This window comes from Rhinatrema bivittatum, chromosome 11 (assembly GCF_901001135.1).
Source record: "Rhinatrema bivittatum chromosome 11, aRhiBiv1.1, whole genome shotgun sequence".
Taxonomy (NCBI): domain Eukaryota; kingdom Metazoa; phylum Chordata; class Amphibia; order Gymnophiona; family Rhinatrematidae; genus Rhinatrema; species Rhinatrema bivittatum.
Genome location: NC_042625.1, coordinates 47,973,742 through 47,997,870, shown reverse-complemented (window position 1 = coordinate 47,997,870; position 24,129 = coordinate 47,973,742). Strand labels below are relative to the sequence as shown.

General features: G+C 44.8%; 1 protein-coding gene across 10 annotated transcripts in view; it reads right to left on the bottom strand.

The window, feature by feature from the left end:
• Positions 1-24,129, bottom strand: part of GNB1L (G protein subunit beta 1 like) — a 116,725-nt gene that overhangs the window by 1,365 nt on the left and 91,231 nt on the right. For 9 of the 10 annotated variants that reach the window (XM_029619926.1, XM_029619930.1, XM_029619921.1 and 6 more), the window contains 3 exons: positions 10,388-10,603; positions 7,029-7,311; positions 5,034-6,175 (listed from right to left, as the gene is read on the bottom strand). In XM_029619926.1, coding sequence (XP_029475786.1) covers positions 7,045-7,311; positions 10,388-10,603 — 483 coding nt within the window. In that variant the 3' untranslated portion in view covers positions 5,034-6,175; positions 7,029-7,044. Of the gene's footprint in view, positions 1-5,033; positions 6,176-7,028; positions 7,312-10,387; positions 10,604-24,129 lie in introns of those variants that run through there. The other variant, XM_029619923.1, reaches the window with a different exon arrangement.

Here is a 24,129-nt window from a genome sequence, read left to right as displayed (position 1 = left end):
TCGTGCTACATAATTGCCACAGAATTTGCAAAATCTCATTACAGAATTTACCCTTGAACTGTGAAGGAAACGGAGGGCAAACCTGCTGCTCTACATGAGCTTTTAAGCACACCCAAGCGACAGAGGAAACCAAGTAAAATGAGGACTGAGGACCTTATGACAGCTTCAGGCCCCAGGTCATACTCTTTCAGTTTGCTAAGTAAAACAATTTGTTCACAATGTTAATTAAGCTGCAATGAGTATTCTGTGAAGATCCTGCTCGTGACCTCATCCCACACTTTGCTGGTTGCTGTCTGATGAATTCACAGCTTGGGGGGGGGGGGGGTGTTATAAAATCACCCTCTCTGTAAGGACTGGACCGGGAAAGAAGAAATATGAGCTTAGAATGAGGGCTCCAGAGGCAGGGTGGGGGGGGGGGAGGGAGGAGCCCGTCCCCCTGGAGATTGTACAAATGGTGACCCCGAAAGCAGCAGAGTGCACGAGAAGAGGGACAATGCCCCCATGTCAGCTCCCCCAAAATTACAAGTAGCTGGAGCAGAAGAGAGGGCTTGCTGTCCTGCCAAAAAGGAATCCAACTACTGCTCATAAATCCTTTGATTTCTTTCTTTTTTCTTTTTTTATTCTCGCTTCTTTGTAATTTCTGCCTTTGCCCATCTGCCCCCCTATACCACCACCCCATTCCAGTACAGAGCAGCATCCGTTTCCCCTGAATCCCCGAGCAGCACCGTGAAACGGCTCCAAGATCTGAGCGAGCGTGCTTGGAAAGCCGGGAGGCTGAATATTCTCACAGTCTGGGGCCTGGGGCCGTGCTCGTGGCTCGCAGTTTGCATTTCTGGCAAAGTGCCCCGGCCGCACATCGCATTCATTCCATCCTTTTCAGTTCAAATCAGGGCCAGGGTAATGGGCACCCTATGCAAGCTTTCAGGCTCCTAGGCCACCTTCTGTCCCCCACTCCCTGAGATTTCAATCAACTCATCATGATGACGACCCCCACCGCCACCCTCCCCAGAACAATCCTGTGAAGACGCAAGAATGGACAGAAGGAGGAGGAGAATTTCTAAAGCCACTTAGGGGGCTGTGATAGCAGGGCCCCAGTCCCACTGGAAATGAGACCGGACAGGGCTTTAACTTAGTGCTCTCCTCTAGGTTTAAGATATAAACGGGAGCCGAGCCCATGCACTGGGGAGCCAGGACAGGCACTATGGGAGGACACTGTGAAGTGAATGAAAGAGGAGTCCGAGTGCCTGCCCTCCTCCCCAGCCACAGACGTTTCCAGAGAGCAGGAGATGAGAGAAGTCTGTTCCCCCATACAAGAAGAGCTAATGGATACTACAGAGGCAGTCTAAGACACGGGTATCCTCTAAGACGTTTGGAGGTAGGAAGGTGACTGTGGGTGCTGGCAACAGATTTAATAGAAGAAGCTTCCCTCAGTTATCTAGAGGGCAACAGCCAACTAGCAGCCTGCCATTTAGCCTAGGTAAGCCTCCAAACCAAAGGCTGCATTGCGATTGTTTGCTTTAATTTGTTCTTCTGTTTGTATTAGAAGCTGTGTTGCAACAGAGCAGAGACTGTGAGAGAGTGCATGCAGTTTGGGGCTATTCAGACCATTCAGCACTTATTTTGGGGCTGGATTTGAACTTGCTTCCTACAGAACACCGAGTCTGAGTAAGGACTGCCATCTATCAGTTCCCTGGGAGAGGGAGCACAGAGAACTGGCCCCAGCACAGAAGCTGTTTGAGGTCTTCATGGAGGAAGGGAACTAGACCACTCACTGGCAACTCCCCAGACAGGGAACCTGGAATAAAAAAGGCACTTATTACCAGGAGGAATAAGAGGTGGAGCACCAACCCCATGCCAGTGGGTAAATAGCAATTTACCAGGGTGAAAGGGCTTTCTGAAAAGCGCCTAAAACCGCACAAGGCTGCAAGGGAAAGCATGCTCAACCTTCCCTCTGACAGCTGGTGCAAAGCCCGAGGATAACAGCAGCCGTGGGACTTAGCACTGAAAGTGACCCCGCCTTTGACTGTGTGTTTCATAGATTATATGCACATATAATACATTTACATTTTCAGAAATCAGGTCACTGTGCCTGATGCAAGCGGCATCTGGGATTCTGAAAAGAAATCCATGCCCCCATTGGCCGAAGGTAGTCTCTGAAATGATTGGCTGGCCTGTTTGTCACTTTAATAACAGTGACCTAAACGCCCTTCATTACCAGGCATGTTGTGAAGTAACACAAAACCCTGCAAAAAAAAAGGGGTCACTCGGAACCTATAGAACAAACCTGCCATACCAAAACAGCACTAACTCCCAAAACTCAAACAGCAACACTGCAAATATTACACCGGGCCCTAGGACAGCACTGCCATTCTTTCCTGAAGAGGAAATAGGGTGGCCTAGTGGGCTAAGAAGCAGAGAAACTACTTCCTCCACTTGACGCTCATTGTGATCTTCAGCAAGTCGCTTTTTCTCCTATTGCCACTTAGGCTGTAAGCTCTTTAGGAAGGGACTTATTGTATCTGAATTCTAAAAATGCAGTATGTTGCCTTGAGCATTATTTGGAAAGATGAGCTAAAAATCCAAATTTATTATTTGCAATACACCTCCTGCTGGGTAAACAGAACACGGTGGAGTACCCAGAAACTACACCTTATGTCAGTCACACACAGAAAAACATTCACCAAATACAAAATAAGTGACCACACGTTTTAAATAGAAATATACAAAGCCTCAACTCTTGTCCACTCCAGCCTCACTTCCCATCTCCCCCTGTTCCAGGCAGGGAAGGGAAAACCAACACGAAGGAGCTGGATAAGGGAGCACAGTTGCACTTCGTTGCTTTGCTCTGTCCACTCTAGCCTCACCCACTCTCCTCCTGTTCCTTGCAAAGGATGGGGTAGGTGTAATAACAAGCAGGGAAGGCCTGGATTAGAGAGCTGCGATTCTTTTTTACCCTGTTCTGTCTGGTTCCTGACTCACCTCCTCCCTTCCTGTTTCGTGAAAACTGCCTGGGAGGGGAGGGGCTGGAGCAGGAAACAAAGGGCTGTCCTCTGCTGCCTGAGATTCTGGGCACTGTCCAATAGTGTCATCAGGGCAGAGCCTTGGGTACGTATGATAATGAGGTCCCAGGTGCTGTGTTCTAGACCAGGACATAAATCTGCCTAATCAAATAGCTAACCTTGATTTGAATGAGTTCAAATTCATGCTGAGCAATTTGACCCATTGCTAACTTCATTTGCAATACTATTCACCCCAGAAGAGTCCTTTGGCTACCATAAATCTGATTTGGCTTGTGATTTTTATTGGTGTTGCGCATATAACCCTTAAGTTTCTGGGGAATTTCTGCCACTATTCCAGTTGCCTGGCATCTGGTGGCAACCATTAAAACTAATATAGTCCCAATTTTTAATAAGAGATATGGCCACCAATTTTTAGATTGGCTGCTTGTGCCAAGACAAAAAATTCACTTGCCTAGAGGAAATGTATTTACAAGACATAACCTATCTTTTTAATCCAGATTTATATAAAAAACACAGTAATTTGGAAACTATTTCCTGTACTGTATTTATAGCAGGCACTTCAGATTGGGTCGGCTTCGTGCACAGTTTTAAGAAATATAATAGTCTTTCAAAATGAGGACATGGACATATTTCTGTTTATTTACCAGAGTAAACTGGACCTGATTTTAGAGGATAGCATTAAAAAAAGGGCTCTAGATATGATCCGAGAAACTATAGACCAGTGAGCCTGACTTCAATGCTGGGAAAAGATGGTGGAAAATATGATAAAGAATAAAATCACAGAACATATAGACAGACATGATTTAATGGGACACAGCCAGCATGGATTTACCCAAGGCAAGTCTTGCCTCACAAACCTGCTGGTATATGTTTTGAAAGGATAAACAAACATGTGGATAAAGGTGAACCGGTAGATGTGGTATATTTGGATTTTCAGGTGTTTGACAAAGTCCCACATGAGAGGCTTCTAAGAAAACTAAAAAGTCCTGGGATAGGAGGCGGTGTCCTTTTGTGCATTGCAAGTTGGTTAAAAGACAGGAAACAGAGAGTAGGATTAAATGGTCAGTTTTCACATGGAAAAAGGTAAATAGTGGAGTGCCTCAGGGATCTGTACTTGGACCGGTGCTTTTTAATATATTTATAAATGATCTGGAAAGGACTACGAGTGAGGTGATCAAAATTGCACAAAATTATTCAGAGTAGTTAATTCTCAAGCAGATTGTGATAAACTGCAGGAGGAACTTGTAAGACTGGAAGATTGGGTGTCCATATGGCACCTGAAATATAATGTGGACAAGTTCAAGTTGATGCATATAGGAAAAAATAACATTGTGTAGCTACAGCATGGGTTAGGTTCCAAATTTGGAGTTACCATCCAGGAAAAAGATCTGGGCATCATAGTTGATATTACATTAAAATTATTAGCTCACTGTGCTGTGGAGGTCAAAAAAGCAAACAGATTTGAGAAATTATTAGGAAGGGAATGGCAAATAATTCCTCCATATCGCTCAATGGTTAGATTGTACCTTGAATACTGTGTGCAACTCTGGTCATCGCATCTCAAAAAAGATATAGTGGCATTGGGGAAGGGCGACTAAAAATGATAAAGAGCATGGAACAGCTCCCCTATGAGGAAAGGCTAAAGAGGTTAGGGCTGTTTAGCTTGCAGAAGAGAAAGCTGAGGGGGGATATGATAGAAGTCTACAAAATCATGAAAGGACTTGAACGGTTAAATGTGAATCGGTTATTTACTCTTTTGGATAATACAAGGACTAGGAGACACTCCATGAAGTTAACAAGTAGCACATTTAAAACAAATCGGAGAAAATTATTTTTCACTCAATGCACTATTAAGCTCTGGAATTCATTGACAGAAGATGTGGTTAAGTCAGCTAGTGTAGCTGGGTTTAAAAAAAAAGTTTGGATAAGTTCATAAACTGTTATTAATGAATAGGGAATAGCCACTGCTTGTTGGCAGCATTAATAGCATGGGCTCTATTTATTATTTGGGTAATTGCCAGGTACCTGTGACTTGGATTGGCCACTATTGGAGAAAGGATGCTGGGTTTGATGGACCCTTGATCTGACCCAGTAGGGCATAACGTATGTCTTTATGTAAAGAACTTGTTTCCTTTCACCCATTCATTTTATGGGCAGTACAGTCCCTTAATTAGGATGCTACTCTATTACAGCAAAATGCAGTTCAAAAAGCTACCTAGTATCCATCTGAACTACATTTCCCATAATGCATGCTGCTTTAGAGCTGGAATATCAGACTTTCTCCTACATGAAAAACATGACAGCTTAACCTCTTGCTAGTGAGCAACATAATGTTGCTTTCTCCAATATTTACTGAAGCTGGGGAACCCTGCAAAATATGTCTGTGGCAGTCATTTCTTTACAGGGTCTCCAGCTCGAAGAAGGCTAAATATTTTGGAAAGCCCAGTGAGGGACGGGAAAGGGAAGGAGGTGCAGTTAGCATAATGGCAGTAATAGGAAACAATCCCCCACTCAGGTCTGTCACAAGATGCAACCGCCCTGGGTGCCAAGCTTGGGGGGTTGGTGGTGAGTCGGTGAGCTCACAGGTCCAAAAGCGGGTTGCTGAAAGTGCTGTTTTATCCAAGGTATGGCAGGTTTAGAGGCAGTCCGTGTCCCTTCCTCCGAGGACATTAATTCACATTGGTGCTACAAGCTGGGCTTCCTATGGCTTGCAGGTATCAGGACAGCACCAGCAAGGAAGAACACCAGTTCCTCTCTTCCTCGTGTCCCCTGCTCCGGCAGACTGCCACTTCCCAACTCGTTACTACAGGACCTCTCTGACACAGAGGGACACTTTTTAGAAGCAGCCATGAAGGTGGCAGGTGATTAATGATCCTACTGCAATGGAAAAACTAGGAATAGAGCTGTTCTGTAATGGAAGAAAATGACTTCACAGAGCTGGATAATTAATATACTGTCCGCTGGGGGGAATTGCATCACTTCAAGTTTTGCTGTTACAACACTTATTATCTGTTAAACAATAGAATTCTTAGGTGGTGTTTTCATTCCTTTAGGATTGTGCTGTTTCATCAGAATTGCATACGTCCGAGGAACAACAGGACAACGCTACCAAAAGTGCAAGCCCCAACTCAGCAAAATCCACGGCCAGCATTCTCCTAAATAAAGCAAAGATATTTTAAGCTTTTAAAGCAAACCGTACTAAAATAAAACAGTTCCAGTAGCCTTTATTTAAAGACCTCAGCACCTATACCACTTTCTCAGTAATATTACAGGTCATACTCAGCAGCAAGGCTGGCAATGAGGGACCACAGAGCTGCCAAGGAGAGAGGAGTTCAGCCTCCTGACTGTTTCTCCCACTGGGGGAATCTAAGAAAATGGGAAGCGAGGCAGATGGGATTTCTTTATTAGCTTCATGCACACCCCTGACAGAACCATAAAGAAGGGTTAAGACAGGCGCAGGCAATTATTTCAGGCACCAAGGTGGCTGGGAGAGGTAGGTTACATCCCACTAATGCTAAGTGGTGGACAGGACTTTCACTGGGCTACCATCCGAATACAGGGGCTCGAAGTCCAAGGCCAAGCAGGTGCTTAGCCCTCTCCAGCCCCAGTCCCAGTCCCTGTAGGAGGAGTTCACTTTTGTACTTTCAGCCTTGGCCGCTCAGTTTGCACCTGATCTAGGTGTGTGGATGTGACAAGAAAAGCCAGGTCAGCGCGAGGCAGTTTACGCAAGCCCCGTTAGGAGATGCCAAAGCAGCAGCAGCAGAGTCGCAGGGCACCAAATCACCACAAGAATTCTTCCTACAGGTTTGCTGCAGGTTTCATTCAGCTGAATTCAGAATATTTTCTCAACCGCAAATGATAAAAAAAAGTCACAAAGCAATTTACTCTGAAAGAAGCCCCAACAGCTTTAGCAGTCCACACTTCTTGTGATTTCTGTATTCTTTAAATACAAAAAAAACAAAACAAAAAACTGCTTCCAGCAGTTTTGCCTTTCGCCCACCTTCATACCTGCCAGTTCGGTCTCTCACGTTTCCTGGTATATGGACCAGACGCTGATCCGATGGTCTTTCGAGCCGGCGGCCAGCAGCCTTTCACGTGGCGTCCTGTGATCAGAGAATGCCACACAGTGCACCGTTGCACTATGGTAATCCAGCACTGCCAGGGGCTTCAGGGCCTTCCAGCCAAAGAGCCGGATGCGGTGGTCCCAGCCAGCCGTCGCTAGGATCTTCTTATCTGGCCGTATAGCGACGTGTGCTATCCCAGGATTGATGAGCCGGTGCACTTGGTGAACCTTATGAAGCAACATTATCAAATACAAAGTGAAATGAAACCTGGCATGGAAAGCGACAGGACATAGGATGACTGTTTTTCTATTATAATAAAACAAAATCTTTGTGTCTTAATGGGATTTCAGTATCCTTCATGGCATTTCAGACAGAGACAGACAGACATGCAGCAACTTCTGGCGTCTGACTTTTCAATAATTCTCTCCTTTGCTCTCATGACCCTTTCAGCTCCATCAGACTCGGCCACTACTGGGCTACCACATCATGAGCCTTCCATTACAACTACCTGGGTGGGGGTGGGGGGAGTCTGCCTATTTTTACACCCCCTTCCCTAGTGCAGCTTACTATAGTGATTCTCATTTTGGTCCTCAGGACAATCCCAATGAATATTCAAGAGACATCTGTGCCTTATTTGTGCTGCTGATTACAGAGAACAACGGTTACAGGCATGTAACTTTCTTTTATCTGAATTTTGCCAAACCTGTATAAAGGGTTTGCACAAAAGCTCCAGCGGTGAAGACCTTAGCACACGAACAGCCTCCCAGGTGGTAGCGATAAGGACAGTAGTGAAATTCCAACAGAGCATGGGACGAGCGCACACCATCTCGGAGGGCGAGGAAGGGAGTATAAAACTGAGCAGGAGAAGCGGCTGGACAGACCGAATGGACTGTAAGGTTTTCTATGTTTTGAATTTTTTCATATGCATGGACGTGGTCTCTGTGCTTTCCTCCTGGCTGCACTATGTCCTTGGGACAGACTTTGGAGCTGGTGCGTCACACTCTTATTTTAAACCCACCTTTTTGAGGCTGCTTTTAAATCTTAACCCCTGATTATCCTCCTTACAGCCTCATTAATTTTTTAACTATTGTCTTAATAAAATAAATTCCCAAAGTCTCTTTTGCCTGTACATTAGTCTTGATTAGATTGTAAGCTCTATTGAGCAGGAACTCTCTCATGTATTTTTGTACAATGTTGCATACATCCAGTAGCACTACAGAAGTGATAATGATCAGACTACTGGAAACCCAGGTTACATGGTGTGAATCCCATTAGTGTTAATTAGTGTGTGGCTTTAATTTGTCATTTGATCTGTCAGGGCCAACTCTGGTTTCCTAGTTCAGTTTTCTTTATTGGTGCAGAGCAGCAGTATGTAAATAATTAGTACTCATTCTCCACTCCCGAGGTAGCTGACTTTTTATATGTTTCCCAGTACATGGTGTTTTAGAAAAAGGTGCTGTGTTATAAAAGCTGATTCCTTTTCTTATTTATCCAGAGCCTGGATTCTTATCTGTACTCAGCAGTTACAGAGCCAGCGATCATGATTAAGAATGTAAGAGAGCTCTATTAGATAGATGTAGTTATTAAAACTTAAAAAATAATGTGCCGCTGAGGGTTTCTCAGCTATGATCATGACCTCATGTACCTGGAATGCAAGGAGAAGCCCTCATCTGGTTTGTGTTACTAATATAATAGTGAAAAAAAAAAGAAATCTGCCTTGGCGACTATTTCTAGGATTTGTGTGGGAGACAATTATTTACATTATCCGTGGGTCAAACACTAAACACAGAGTGAAAAATGTCAACTCTTTCCGAGTAAATGCACAGAGTGAGGATGCATGTCTGTAAACTTTATGTGCTCTGACAGGAAAAGGGGCTGCCAGGAAATCCAGGTCTGAAATGGGCGAGTTTGGGAACAGATGACGAAGCTGGCCCTGGCCCTGCACCTGCACACAGGATGAATAAAACCATTTCAATATCAAAATGTAAACATTGGTATTTTATTTGTATCAGTGTGGCCCTTATTTTCAAAATGAATTCTCTACTTCTCCAATATTATTTTAAGTACTCATTCTCATCCAAGAGCAACAGGCAACTGCAACCTGTAAAGCCAGAATGACTGTGAGCACTAGGTCCTAGAGAGCTGGGGGTCTGGTCTCAGCTGTATTGGTAAAGGACGTGCTTATAAGGCAGAATGACTGTGAGCACTGGGCCATGGAGAGCTGTGGGTCTGGTCTCTGCTGCATTGGTAAAGGATGTGCCTGTAAGGCACAATGACTGTGAGCACTAGGCCATGGAGAGCTGTGGGTCTGGTCTCTGCTGCATTGGTAAAGGATGTGCCTGTAAGGCACAATGACTGTGAGCACTGGGCCATGGAGAGCTGTGGGTCTGGTCTCTGCTGCATTGGTAAAGGAAGTGCCTGTAAGGCAGAATGACTGTAAGCACAAGGTCACAGAGAGGCATAGGTCTGGTCTCTCCTGTTTTTGTAAAGAATGTGTCTTTTGAACAATACAGCCTCATAAAGCCGCCTCCACCTCTGTTCTGCCAGACATCTTAGCACATTTCAACAAGATCATTCTCCACAAAGAACAACATTATTTAGGAGAAGACAGTTGATGCAAAAATGAATCAGCAAAAATGAATCAGCAAAAATGAATCAGCAAAAATGAATCAACTGTGAGACTGAGGGTAAGGAAACGTGGAGAACACCTCAGCACCATCACACCGTATGTGCAACAGGGAAGGCACTTGATCTGCAGAAAACTAGGTAAGAAGTGCTGCAAATGACTTACAAACTCATGACATGCAGGGCAGACTTTTAAAAGACATCAGCCCAGGCATCAAAAGGGATGTGCTCCATTTCTGTTTTCTATCTGGACTTTTATAGTAACATAGTAATGACAGAGGAAAAAGACCAAATGGTCTATTCAGTCTGCTCAGCAAGTTTCATCCAAACCCAATGGGGACACCCAAAGCAGCTTATAGACAATATCACAAACAATTCACAGCCACCCTTAAATAGGGTAAAATTAGAGTCTAGTAGTGCACAAACTAACACATAACAATAACTATCCAAACACTCATATGTAAACTGCAAAATATTAAATTTGTATTAAAAAGTCATTTTGTTTAAAATCAATTCATAATATTAAGTGCAGACATCGCCATCCAACTTTCTTAGGCTCCACATCCCCAGGTTTCTATGATTAATTTGCAAATGATCTGAAATTGTTCCCTTTTGGGATGCCATATGACTGCTTGTGTACAGCTGGATAAGAGACACAGCGTACCTGCTGCTACTAACCTTTAGGATCTGCTGCTCATCAAGACTCCAGGTGCTAAGCACCTTTTCTGAGGAGCCCGACACCCCCCTGGCTCTCTCAGAGTCAAAGTCGAGGCTCATCACTGGCTCCTGGTGGCAAGCGAGTCGGCAGAGTGCTTTTGTCTCCAATGTGTCCCAGAGAGTCACCGATCCATCCTCATAGCCAGCCAGAAGCAGAGGACAAGAACCAGAGCTTGGCTGTTCAGAGAATCACAAAATAATGCATTAGGCCAGAATAACTATTTTGAAATAAATAAACAGATCAAAATATCTTAAAAAGCACTAAAATCTCCTCTGAAAGTTGGTTAAAATGTGCAAATACCTGAAACTGCATTAAAATGATTTATAGATAAAGTCATTACCCATGCAAGTTTTCTCAGCCATGCCATATTGTGTCACTTGAAGTTTCTGTCCAATTAGAAATGTATTTTCTACACATTTGATTGACTATGTATGATAGAGAATGAATCACACCCAAGCACACACAGTAATGGGGTAAGCTTGAGATTCAGACAATAGAAATAAACCCTGGGAGCTAAGAACCAGAATCCTGGATAAAGTTACAGATATCTATAGTTTATCATGTAGATAACACATACTACGAACTAAGTCTTCGTAGCTGTGATTTCATTACTCACCACATTAAATCACATGGCAGGCTCTTATTTCAATTATTTCAGGCTTTTCCACAATCCACAGAAACTACAACTTCTCAATAGATAGCTGCAATGAATATGCCATATCCTTAATAGACAAAATTAACAACTTAAAAGCTCTATTCCCCACCTGTCCTGCAGCAATAGCAACCAATAATCCAAAAGACCTAATGAAGTGGTCCACGTTCAAAAAAGAGAGTCACAAATCTTGAAATAGCCCAAATAATCACAAAGATTAAACCCGCCATTCACCCAAGAGACCCTATTCCTTCCAGTACCTTGAAACAAATTCACAGTGTTATCACCTCTACAGTCACAACATTAATTAATCACTCTCTCACAGAAGGAATTGTTCCACAGGGGCTAAAACAAGCAGTAATAAAACAGATCCCTAAAGACAAATCCGGAAGAACTGATGACTGGGACAACTACCGCCCAATATCAAACTTGTCTTTTCTCACCAAGGTTCTGGAGAAAGCAGTATTAACCCAACTTGAAAATCATCTAGAAGATCAGAGCATACTCCGTCCAACCCCAAAAGGTTTCAGGAAACAACGTTCAATTGAGACCCTACTACTCTCTCTAACTGACTCAATCTTAAGAAGGTTTGATGCAGATGAATCATTTTTTGGTGCTAATCGATCTAAAAGCCGCCTTTGATACAGATGACCATTCACAACTAAGCTATCAACTGAACAACATTGGAATCGACGGCTGTGTCCTCAAATGGTTCTCCTCATTCCTATCAAAAAGATCTTTCAAAGTAAAACTGGGTAATTCCATATCTGACACTTTCCAGTCTGGTACCATTGCTCCCCAAGGCTCAGCTCTATCAGCAACTCTTTTCAACATTTATATGCTCCCTCTATGCAAACTTCTTACAGACCTTGGAAACACATTCTTCCTATATGCTGATGATATACAGTTCCTCATTCCATTCTTCAAATCTCTTGAATACACTGAATCAACGCTGTCAACCCATATGAGAGCAATTCAGCAGGAGCTAAAACATCTAAAACTGACACTAAATCCTAAAAAAACCAAAATTATCTGGTTAAGAAGAAACTCCCCGATCAAACCAACAGCTCTTGATCTTGGTAATTTTAAAATTACGCCCTCTGACCAAGTACGGGATCTAGGCATACAACCGGATGAGAACCTCACAATGAAGAAACACATGAAGCCAGATGTGATTAGCTTATTGATATAAGCTAATCACATCTGGCTACAAGTTAAGGATTCTACAACATCCGAAGCCTTTGCTAACCTTCGAAGGCTTCCACATTATATTGCAAACCTTCGTTTTCTCAAACCTAGACTATTGCAGCTCCCTATTTCTAGTTCTGCCCGAATACCTCTTACAACCCTTACAAATATTGCAAAATGCATCTCAAAGACTCTTACTAGGAGCCAAAAAATTCGATCACACTTCTCCAGCACTAATCTCATTACACTGGTTACCAGTTCACTTCCAAATTCAATATAAAGTACTAACTTTAACATTAAACATCATTCACTCAAATAACACTGATATGAGTGGCATATCATTTACAACTTTACAATCCCCAACGATCATTAAGAACCCAAAATAAGGGTTTACTGTCTGTCCCCAACATACGAAGCACATACTTGACACAGTTATGGCTGTGCCTTTTCCACTGCTGGACCAAACATGTGGAACTCTCTACCTGGAAGGCTATGACTGATCCCAGACAAATACATTTAAAAAAGAGCTAAAAACATGGCTCTTCAAAGACGCATACAACCTAACCCAATTAGGAGTCTCTAAATTGACACTTAATGAACTAAACAATTACATTCTCAAATAATTCCCACTCAGATACACTCAATCTAAAGTGAAGAATGATTTTGTATGCATATTCTTCAGCATGAACTATGCCTTTTACTCACCACGTTATCTACTATTTCTCTTTCAAGTATTGACCTGAGTCATGATCTGACCCTATGAATGTATAGACCCATATTATGAATGTCTCAATCTATCGAATAGCCATGATCTACGAATGTCTCTTGTGAACTGTTGTGATCTTTATTAGGAAGGACGGTATATAAAATGCTTAAATAAATAAATAAATAAAATATTTATTTTTACAACCTAAACCGGATTAGCACCACGCGATATCCCATTAGACCCATCAGTTTTGGATGGATGTGAAGATGCCAGTAGCTGATGTTATCAATATGCCATCACAAATCTGGTTTTCATTTTTTTTAAAGTTGCTTTTAAAAGAAGAAAATAATCACACAGAAGATAAAACAAAATGTACTCTCTGACACTCACTGTCCATTCTTTCTGCTACCAATAACAGACTAACGACAAAAGAAAGGGGGGAAAAAAAACAAACCTCAGAGGTGTTTTTTTTCTTGCTTTACTCCCAATAAAAATAAATATCTTTTCTATTGATTACCTACTCCACATACCATTAACATACCCATATACCCCTACTCTCCCTATTACCACTTAAGATTAATGTGAGTGGTGGCACTTTTTGTAATGCACTTAAAACAGAGTTCTGTTTTTGTTGTTTGTTAGACATGTTGAATTTTTTGTCTATTTTATTGTTTTAATTTTAAACAGATTATGTATGTTTTAAACTGTAAACCGTTTTGATTAAATTTTATTTGTAAAAGCAGTAGACAAACACTTTTAAATAAATAAATATCTATATTTTTTAAATTCTATTTTCTAAAAGCAAGAGTCACCAAGATAGTGATGTTTGTCATTGTCTTGGACTGGCACATCACGCTTCTGCTCAGACAGTCCTCACTGCCCCAGAAAGTATCATGCCAAAGGCCTGTTAGCAAATAACCCCAATATCGGACATGTTACATTCTAGAGACCAGAATTCAGCAAGATATCAGAAAGGGAAACTGCACCCAAGGAGAATACAAGGAATGGGTGACAGGAAGACTGTGAGGCTGACAAAGCAGACCTGGAATGTGCACGCAGCTCGACCTGCCTGAACTGTCTGGCTTGTCAAAAGGTTTAGAAAAGAATGCAGGCTTGCTTTTTCAAGGCAGTATTGTTCCAACGTTTCTCAGAAGTGGTTGTTTTTTATCCACCAGGTATGGAAGAAAAAAAGAGTCAGCACAAGCCAGCACTAACTAGGTGGGGAAAGCTGCAAATCATCTCAGCTCCAGCATCTGGAGTGTGCACCGTAGTACAAATACTTGAACTACGCGTTTCGGCGTGGCCTTCCTCAGGACTGGAAAGATGCAGCCCTTTTCTGTATGCAGCTCACCTTATGTGGTCCAATTAAAGCTAAGCCACTAGAAAGGGCACCAGGATTTCTCGCTCTGTATTGCTTTTAGTAAAAGAATACAATTCTAAAAGCTGGGCTGGTCCTGGAAGCAAAACCGATTCTTGTAATTGCACCAGCGTAAGAATTATCCACAGCTGGTGCTCGAGAGATGCTTCCCGGACCACACTAAGATCTTCGGTATAAAACAGCTCATTGTATGATGCATGACCTAATATTTACATCTCTAGATTACAGGGAAATCAAATTGCTCAGGCAGCAGACTGAACTGAGCTGGTGCGCGGCCATTAAAACCATTGGTGCATCATTCTGTGGATACAGCGACCTGCGCCGCTGGGCCACTGAAAGGTTTCAAAGCCTGCAGAGAACTCTGTTTCACGTTGTTCCTTTTCTGGATGGAAGCGGGCAGTTTTAATATGAGCTCGGACTCGATAGGGGAACAGGAAAAGTTCACTCTAAGGGGGAACTTTATTTAATAATCCACACAAGTTACGCGTGTATTCACTTTGGAAATTTTCCTACCAAAGCTACCCTCATGCCATCACACCTGTGGGAAATTTCCGGGCATACTTTGGGAAATCCAAAGGAGGACGCCTGTGTCCCAACCCCTCTCCCCAGCTTTGCTCAGTCCGGATAACCCTGCGCCCCATGCAGGAAACACAGGAGTCATCTGTCCATAAGAACAGTCGCGTCCAGCACCCTCTCTCTGACAGCCACCAATCCGGGTCACTACAAAGGCGAGATCCACGCCTTCTTGCCCACTCCCAGGGATCAGCAGTGGCTTTCCTGAGCCCACCTGGCTAATACTCATTCATAGACTTTTCCTCCAGGAACCTATGCAAACCTCTCTTAAACTCAGCCATGCCCATGTGATCCAGCAACAAATTCCACAGCCTGCCAGTTCCGTTTTACATCTGCTTCCCATTAGTTCTGTGGACTGTCCCCTAGCCTCAGTATGATCTGAGAGGGTAAACAACTGTTCCCTGTTTTCCCATTCCAGCCCGCTCATGACTTTATCGTATCCCCTCTCAACCGTCTCTTCTCCACCCTGATCAGCCTTTCTTCATAAAGAAGCTGTTCCATCCCCCCCCAGGCCCGGCTGGCGGAAATCTGCAGCAGTGCGAGGGCATCGCTCCTCCCCCATGAAGACATTTTTAACAAGAGGGTGAGAAGGTCTGACAGTGGTGTCAACCTTTTTTTTTTTAAGCACGAAAAACAAAATTCATTTAATTTTCTTCTGGTTTCATTTCATTTTTAAAACTAACAAGAAATTTTATTAAGTAATTTTGATCTTAGCAATAGCTTCCCCCATTTTACTTGGCAGTGATGTCTGGCTCACCTCTCTATAGTTATTACCTAAAGAAGATGGCACAGGGGTAATCCTGCACAGAGTGGCAATTACAACCCTGAACACCTGACTGGGCAGACTGCTTGGACTATTTTGGTCTTTTTCTGCCATCATTTACTGTGTTACTTGGGTCCACCCATGCATTCTTTCTGAAAGCACTTTTTTACCCATGAAAATCTCTAATTTCTAGCATATTATCCCTAAGTATTTACCTGTGACCGTTTTATTTATGACAAATCTCAAAGTGATAAAATAATTACTAATCCTAAACAATCATAACCAAACATTATTACTGAACTGCAAGCAATAACCAAATTCCAATATCCATATCATCAAAAACATATTACAATACAATGGTAAATAAAAAATATCATCAAATTCAAGAATTAACCACAAATAATAAGAGCCTTATAACAGCCAACAAGAGCATATCCTGAATAGCTTAAAGGCCAGACAGTAAACCAGACAGGCATTCAAGTACAATCTAAATATATATAACTTGTAAAATAGCCAAGGGGATGCAAATTATACCACAATGGCTTGTGTGAACAACCAAGTCTTAATCCTTTCAAACTGAATAATACCAGTTGTCACCGTAGACTCTTCTGGGAGAGCGTTCACAATGTTGGTAGGTAGAAGGAAAAGGCAGGTTTGTACTGTGAGGGGAGCAGCCTGAGAAGATCTCAGCTGCCCAGATGGCACATAGCTTGACAAAAGATCTACCTACCACCATGGATGGCTTTAAATGCTGATAAAAGATTCTTAAACCGATTCTGTGAGGGGTATGGGAGCAATATGGTCTTTGTGATGCATTCTGGAGAGCAGCCTAGACGCACTCTTCTGAATCCAGTGCCGTAGCTATAGGCGCCACCACCACTACTCATGCTGTGGCGACTTCCACTCCAGAACAAGGCCTTTAACTGCAGTACCGCAGGTTCATCCCTTTCATCCCTCCCAGTACTGAAGGGCGTGCTGAAACGCTTACAGCAGGCACAACCGCACAGGTGCAGTGCCTGCTGTAAGTGCGATTGCAAACAGTTGAGCACGTGCAGACCAAAGAGACAGAGCATGCAGTGAGACAGGCTTTCTGCAGAAAGAAGGACTCCCTGCAATCTCAGTCCATGCCGTCACACTGCTAAAGTCCTCCTGAGAAAAGGAGCAAGAGAGCAAGGGGAAAAGGAGGATCCACAGTGGGCTGAGACTGCCACAGAAGGAAAGCTTTGGAATGGAGACAGAAAGCTGTACAGCAGAGGCCACCACCTAGTAGGAAAACACTTGAGAGAGATTTAACACGAGAGGGGGATGTGGGAGGGAGAGAGAACGCATGTATGTGTGCGTGAGGGGGAGAAAGAGAGAGAGAGAGAGAGAGAGGGAGAACGTGTGTGTGAGGGGGAGAGAGAGGGAGAATGTGTGCATGTGTGAGGGGGAGAGAGAAGGAGCACGTGTGCGTGTGAGAGGGGGGAGAGAGAAGGAGCACGTGTGCGTGTGTGAGGGGGGAAGAGAGAAGGAGCACGTGTGCGTGTGTGAGGGGGGAGAGAGAAGGAGCACGTGTGCGTGTGTGAAGTGTGAAAGGGGAAGAGAGAAGGAGCACGTGTGTGTGTGTAGGGGGGGGGGGAGAGAGAAATTTGTGTTTTTGTGAAAGAGAGAGAGAGAATGAATGCGGGGGAGAGAGAACTAATGTATTTGTGTGAGAGATAAAGACTGTGTGTTTTGTGCATGTTGGAGAAGGAGGAGAAAGTTTGTGCACACACACACATCCACAACAATCTCAGGGTGACTGGAAATCTAAATTTCCCAGGTATGGAAAGTTGATTTTTTTTTTAAATCCATAATAGTTTTAATAATTGGCTGTTTGATGTCTCTGCTGTTTTGAAATATTTTTGGGGAAATTTAAAAAAATTTGCATTAGTTTTAATTATTGGATGTTATTCTATTCATCAGATATTTTGAGATATTTTTCTCTCTCAAGTAACAAGGTTTAAGGGTAAGTTCTTGTAGAGGTTAAGGATCACATCCTTCGAGACCTGAGGATCACATTTTGGGACCAAGGTCGAGCTCATAATAATAATAATAGGGTTTTTCATTTTAAGAAATGTAACAGCGTCTTCCAGCTCATGGTGACGTATTGTGCACAGGGCGAGGACGCCTGGCTATGGCTCGGTCTGAATCAGCTGAATTCTCCAGAAGGCGTCCCAGTGGTAAACCATTACAACAGCCGAGGTGAGATAGCACTCGGGCCTGAATTACCAAGGTTTTGTTCTATTTATTGAAGTGAACCTATCTGCCAAAGAATAAATAGTTAAAAAAAAAAAAAAAAAGACACCTTCATTCCCAGGGACCCCCCAAGGATTTTCCCGTTTTATCCCTCTCTCCTCCATCAATTCAGCTTTGCTTAAGGGTACGGCCCTGCTCTGCATTTAGTTTACATAATGCGGCTGTGTTTCCAGTGACCTCTCTTTCTGGTGCCATAATAATAATTTGGATTTATTCAGCTCCTTTTATCCAAAACACAACTGCAACACGTTTTCAGATTTTTTTTTTTTTTTTAAAAACATACCTCGCACTTTTACCTTCAAAACAGAAGAGGAAACAATGCTTGTTACAGTACAATTACAGACCTTGCCTGGGGCTGCAGAGTGAAAGAGGGGCCCAAGAGGAGGCCTGAACGCATGGCGCAGGCTGCCTAACCCCACCAGACTACACCTCCTCCCTGAATGACATCACCACAGTTGTGGCGTCAAAACTCTGTGCCATGGGGTGCACAGAGTGCCCAGAGCCGCACACGTCCAGCAGCGCTACAGCACTCTGAGTTCCCTGGAGAGAGATACACAACTAAAATCGTACTGGGGTTCGGCAGACGCTGCCAGTTTTGTTCAATTCTGAGTTACCTCGTCTTTTCACAATCGATCAGTCGAATGAGAAAAGCAACCCCAGAAATGGATTCCCAACTACAATCCCGAGAAGATTTGCCTATTTCCAAATAAAAAAAGAAAGGGGGGAAAGCCGCTTTAAGTGAGTGCCCCAAGTGACAGCATCGCACGTCTCTGCCTTATTCTTAGCTCAGTCGCCCTGCAACCTCTCCTCAACGTGCCTCGCCTTTTAACACCCAGCCCCCCAAAATAACTTTCAGCCCTTACCCCTTTCCAAGCAACTTGCATTTCTTGGCCAGAGTCCCTCTCTAATCTGGCCTGGATGAAATGCACATGATTCTCCCTGCGTGGAACCAGCCACTTCCCCCAGCACACTGCGAGCCTGCAGCAGCAGTGACAGCTTCCCTTCCAAAATATCTTGGTTGGTTACCGCAACTGAGAGAATCCTTTGATTAATGACGGTGCGGGCCAAAGGGCACAGCACCCTGGGCAGACACCTAATTTATTTTAGCCTCTGAAATAACTGCGAGGGAAGAGAACTTTGCCAGATTGCATGTCAGACTTCAGAAAAAGATTTATCATTTTGCTACAAAAGAGTTAAGGACTGTGATGGGTGAGTGTTCATGTGAGGATGAAAAGAGGCATACAGGAAGCAGAAAACACTGAAATGCTGGTCATACTGCACATAAAACTTTAAAATAAAAAAAAAAAAACAAGGAGAGACCCTCATCTGGTCTACACTCCAGACTATACAAATTCTATAAGCGTGGCTGATGCTGTTTTTTCAAACAGCTGAATTATTCCCATACAACATCTGAATTTATTTTCAGGAATTCTACAGATTTTTGAAAGAATAAGTGATAATGCCACACACATCCCTGTGATGCAAGCGTCACAACAACAGGACGAATGTGTTCTAGCCTCTCCTACTGCCAGACCATCACCGCTAACGCCAAACTCACACACAGGCCGATACAGTACCGATGCATAAAAAACGTGTGGCAGAGCCGGGCGCCCGCGTGTTTGACGCATGTGCATTTTTGTTCGCAAGCCGCTCGATTCAGTATTCAAATTAGACGCAAATCCAAGCGGCGGCGGCAAAGGAGTGTCAAAAGCGCGCCTATGAAGCGGGAGGCATTCGCAATCCATTTTACTGTATAGAGCGGTATACAGTGCTTATACAGTATCCAGGATGCGCTGGTGCCATACCTGTCATTTCAAATGTCATTTCAGCAGGTAAGTGGATGGTTCTTTTCTACAGACCCTGCATGGACACCGGGGCCGCTGCCCTGAGCATCCGGACGTCCTTGATCGGAGGCCACCCCCAACCTTCCACGTCCGGGCGCTTAAGGATGTGCAAGGCCATCCGGGCATCTGTGAAGGTCGGGGCCTCCGAGCATGGACGCCCGGAAACAGACGGGACTGCTGCCTTCCAACGTCTATGGCCGCTGCCTTGAGCGTCCGCCCGGACGTTCAAGGTCGGGGCTTCCGTTTATGGACGTTCCCGCTTCTTTCCGGGCATCCATGATCAAAGGGGAGGTCCCACTGCCTTCCAACGTCCATGGCCGCTGCCTTGAGCGCCCGCCCTCGAGGTTGGGGCTTCCCTTCATGGACGTTCCCGCCTATTTCCACTGGACCCCCGGAGCCTCAGGACGCCTTGTAGATGCCGGAGGAAGGCCTGGCTCGGCTCCCATCTCTCCGGCGTCTGTAGAGGTGTCCATGTCTTCGCTAGACCCCCGGAGCCTCAGAAACGCCCAGAGATGGATGGTACCATTGAACACATACCTCCTCCGGTCTTGCTGCTGGGTTCTCCTTGCTGCTGGGCTCCCCTGTTGGCCTCGCCAATCTGCCTTCTAGAATTTGCTTGCCGAGCATATCTTATTCTGCTTCTCAACTGAATGAAAAAGATCGCCAGAGCCAATATATACATGTTGTCCATGATGCTGTCCGGTCCGAAGCTGACTGAACATCACACTAACGCCAGGGTCAGGGTAGGCGGTAAATATAGAGGTTAAAGACGCGGTAAATAAGCTGGTTAAAAATGCGATAATTTGGGTACGCGTTACTGTATCGGGGGGAATAGCTAATCCGATCATTAACATATCATATATATGCGGCGGGCGGAAATGGATACGCATCTTTTTCAGCAAGCGCTAAGGACACGTAAAAGCCGATACTGAATCGTGCGTCCATCTTACTTGCTCAAAACGTGCATCCAAAGCGGGTTAAAAACCGTGCAACCGCTGCCATGCTTTACTGTATCGGCCCGACAGTGAGTTCTCTTTCCGCTAATTGTAGACTTAAGCAGCACGGCACTGCTTTGTAAATGAGATTGAGCTTTCTTGGTTTAATTTCTAGGCATTTCCCTGAAGGGATTCTTCTGAGAACAAGCAGGATGGGAGTCCTCACACGTGGGTGACATCGTCAGATGGAGCCCTGACACGGAAAGCTTGTGTCAAAGTTTCTGGAACTCTGACTTGGCCCCCTGAGCAGGCCCAGCATTCCCTATACCACGCGTCCACGCGGGGGTCCCTCTCCAGCCTCTCTTTCCATGGAGCTGTAAGCATCTCAGCGTAAGTGAGCTCACTTTGGCTTTTTGGAAAATATTTTTCTCGTTTTCCACAGATTTTTTTTTGTTCACAATGTTCACCGCCGGGTCCCTCTCAGTGTTTCCTCATCGTGTTCCTAGTCAAGGTTTCCTTTCGTGGTCAATTCCCCCACAGCAGCGATGCTTGGATGCCCACCACCATCGGTTTTGATTTTGCAGGCCTTTTATTTAGTCCTGTCATGGCCACAATATGGGCTTTCAGAGATCAGCTGTCCAACAAAGTTGTCCTTATCCAAACTGACAACCAGGAAGCTATGTGGTATGTCAACAAGCAGGGAGGCACGGGATCGTATCGCCTGTGTCAGGAAGCGGTCCAGATCTGGTCATGGGCCCTATCCCACAGGACGGAGCTCAGGGCCATGTACCTGGACAGGATGGGGAATGTGGTAGCGGACAGGCTGAGTCGAGACTTCAGACCCCACAAGTGGTCCCTGGACCAGGGGATAGTGAATCTGATATTCCACTTCTGGGGGAGCCCGGATGTAGATCTATTCGCATCCCCTTGCAACAGGAAGGTGCCTCTGTTCTGCTCCTTGTACAGGTCAGACAGCAAACCAGCCTCGGACGCCCTTGCCTGTCACTGGGGCAAGGGTTTTCTGTATGCTTATCCTCCGATTCCCTTAATGGTGAAGACTCTCTTGGACAAGGGGACTATGATCCTCAGAGCCCTTTATTGGCTGAAACAGGTCTGATTTCCTATGGGAGTTGTCCATCCAGAGACCGATCAGTCTGAGGACTTCCTCAGATCCCATCACTCAAGATCAAGGCAGGTTGTGGCATCCCAACCTCCAGGCCCTGACACTCACAGCCTGGATGTTGAGAGGTTAATTCTGCAACCACTCGATCTCTGAGGATGTGTTTTGGGTCCTGGTGGCTTCTAGAAAGCTTTCCACTAGAAAGTTCTATGGACTGAAGTGGAGGAGATTTTCCGTATAATGAGAGCAGAAGGCCCTAGATCCGTTCTCCTGCCCACATAAAAACTGCTCAATTACCTTCCACACAATCGTAAGCTGGCTTAAAAACCAACTCCATTAAAGTTCATCTCAGTGCAATTGACGCATACCATCAGGGTGTAGATGGTACACCCATTTCTGTACAGTCTATACTTGTACGATTCATGTGGGGCCTGCTTCTGTTGAAGCCTCCCCCAAGGCCTCCCGCTGTGTCTTGGGACTTCAACGTGGTATTAGCTCAGCTAATAAAAGCTCCTTTTGAGCTGCTGCGCAACTGTGACCTGAAGTACCTGACCTGGAAGGACATTTTCGGTGGCAGTCACCTCAGCATGCAAGGTCAGTGAGCTCCAGGCCTTAGTGACTTATCCATCTTATGCTAAGTTTTATCATGACAGGGTAATTTTGCTTATGCACCCTAAGTTCCTGCCTAAGGTGGTGACTGATTTCTATCTTAACCAGTCCATTGTCCTGCCAACATTCTTTCCCAAGCCCCATTCATACCAAGACAAAATGAGACCTGCACAGTTTGGAGAGCAAGAGAACCTTAAACTTCTGTCTGAAGCGGACAGAAGCTCAGAGGCAGACCACCCAATTTTTTATTTTTCTTTTGATAGGAATAAATTGGGAATTGCCATTGCCAAACAGACACTATCCAATTTGCTAGCAGATTGCATCTCCTTTTGTTATGCCCAGGCGGGATTGAATCTTGGAGGTCATGTCAAGGCTCATTCTGTCAGAGCTATGGCGGCATTGGTGGCCCACTTGCAAGCAGTTCCCATGGAGGAGATCTGCAAGGCTGCAATGTAGCGTTCTCTCCACACATTCACATCACTATTGTCTGGATAGGAATGGCCGATGGGACAGCAGGTTCAGTCAGTCTGTCCTTCAGAATCTGTTTGAGATGTAGAACCCACCTCTCCCCACCTAGGGCCCATTGTTTGGGTTCAGGCTGTCTCTCCCCTCTGTTACCAACAGCACTGTTGTTGTTGTTGTTGTTCCCGTTGGCACCTGTTTGGGTGTTTGTTGGTCCCCTTGTATTGAGGAGCAGCCTGTAGCTAGGGATTCATCCATGTGTGAGGGCTACCATCCTGCTTGTCCTCAGAGAAAGCAGAGTTGCTTCCCTGTAACAGGTGTTCTCAAAGGACAGCAGGATGTCAGTCTTCTCGAAACTTGCCCACCACCCCATGGAGCTGGGTTTCTCCTAATTTTTTCATTTATATATAATTCTGTGTTATAAGACTGGAGAGAGACGTGGGCATGCTCAGTGTACCAAGTCAAAGTTCTAGAAACTCTGATATAAGTTTTCCATATTGGGGCTCCATCTGATGTCACCCATGTGTGAGGACTAAAATCCTGCTGTTCTCAGGGAACACCTGTTATAGGTAAGGAACTCTGCTAAAGGTGAATTTTCTTTAGCCTCGAGTCCCTTTTTGCATGGCCAGTGCAGAAGAAGCCCTGAGGATGTCAGCAGAATCAATGTGCTTTACCTCCCTTACTTTGGCCAGAGTACAAAAGGTTTAACAGCCCAAAAGTTTCTACAATGCTTTGCGCCCACAAGAAATAAGGGTAAACATGGTTTGTTCTCCGCTTCCAGAGCCACCTGGCACCCGTGCTTGCACCATTTCTTCATTATATCACATGGACCTGATTCTAACGCAGCTCAGAAAATAAGTTGTCCCGGGAAATAAAACTGAGTGGTGACCCAGCCTCCTTTCCTAGTCGTTGCTGCATCCGCCACCAGTGGAGCTATCAGGATTCTTTTTTCCACGAGGCCCCAGTGGGATGCTGCTGCTGCTTCCTTCCCCGCTGGGCCCAGGCTGCCTCCTCTTCCTCTGCCAGGTGTGGCGGGACATCACTGCTCCCTCGTGGGCTAGTCTTGGCGGGTCACTGCTGATTCTCCCCCCTCCAGGCCTGTGCGGCACATTGCTGCTTCCCCCCTCCCCCAATCAGGATTCCACTGCTACTCAGTGTCAGTCTTTGGCCTGCGTAGGATGGGGCCCGTTGGGCC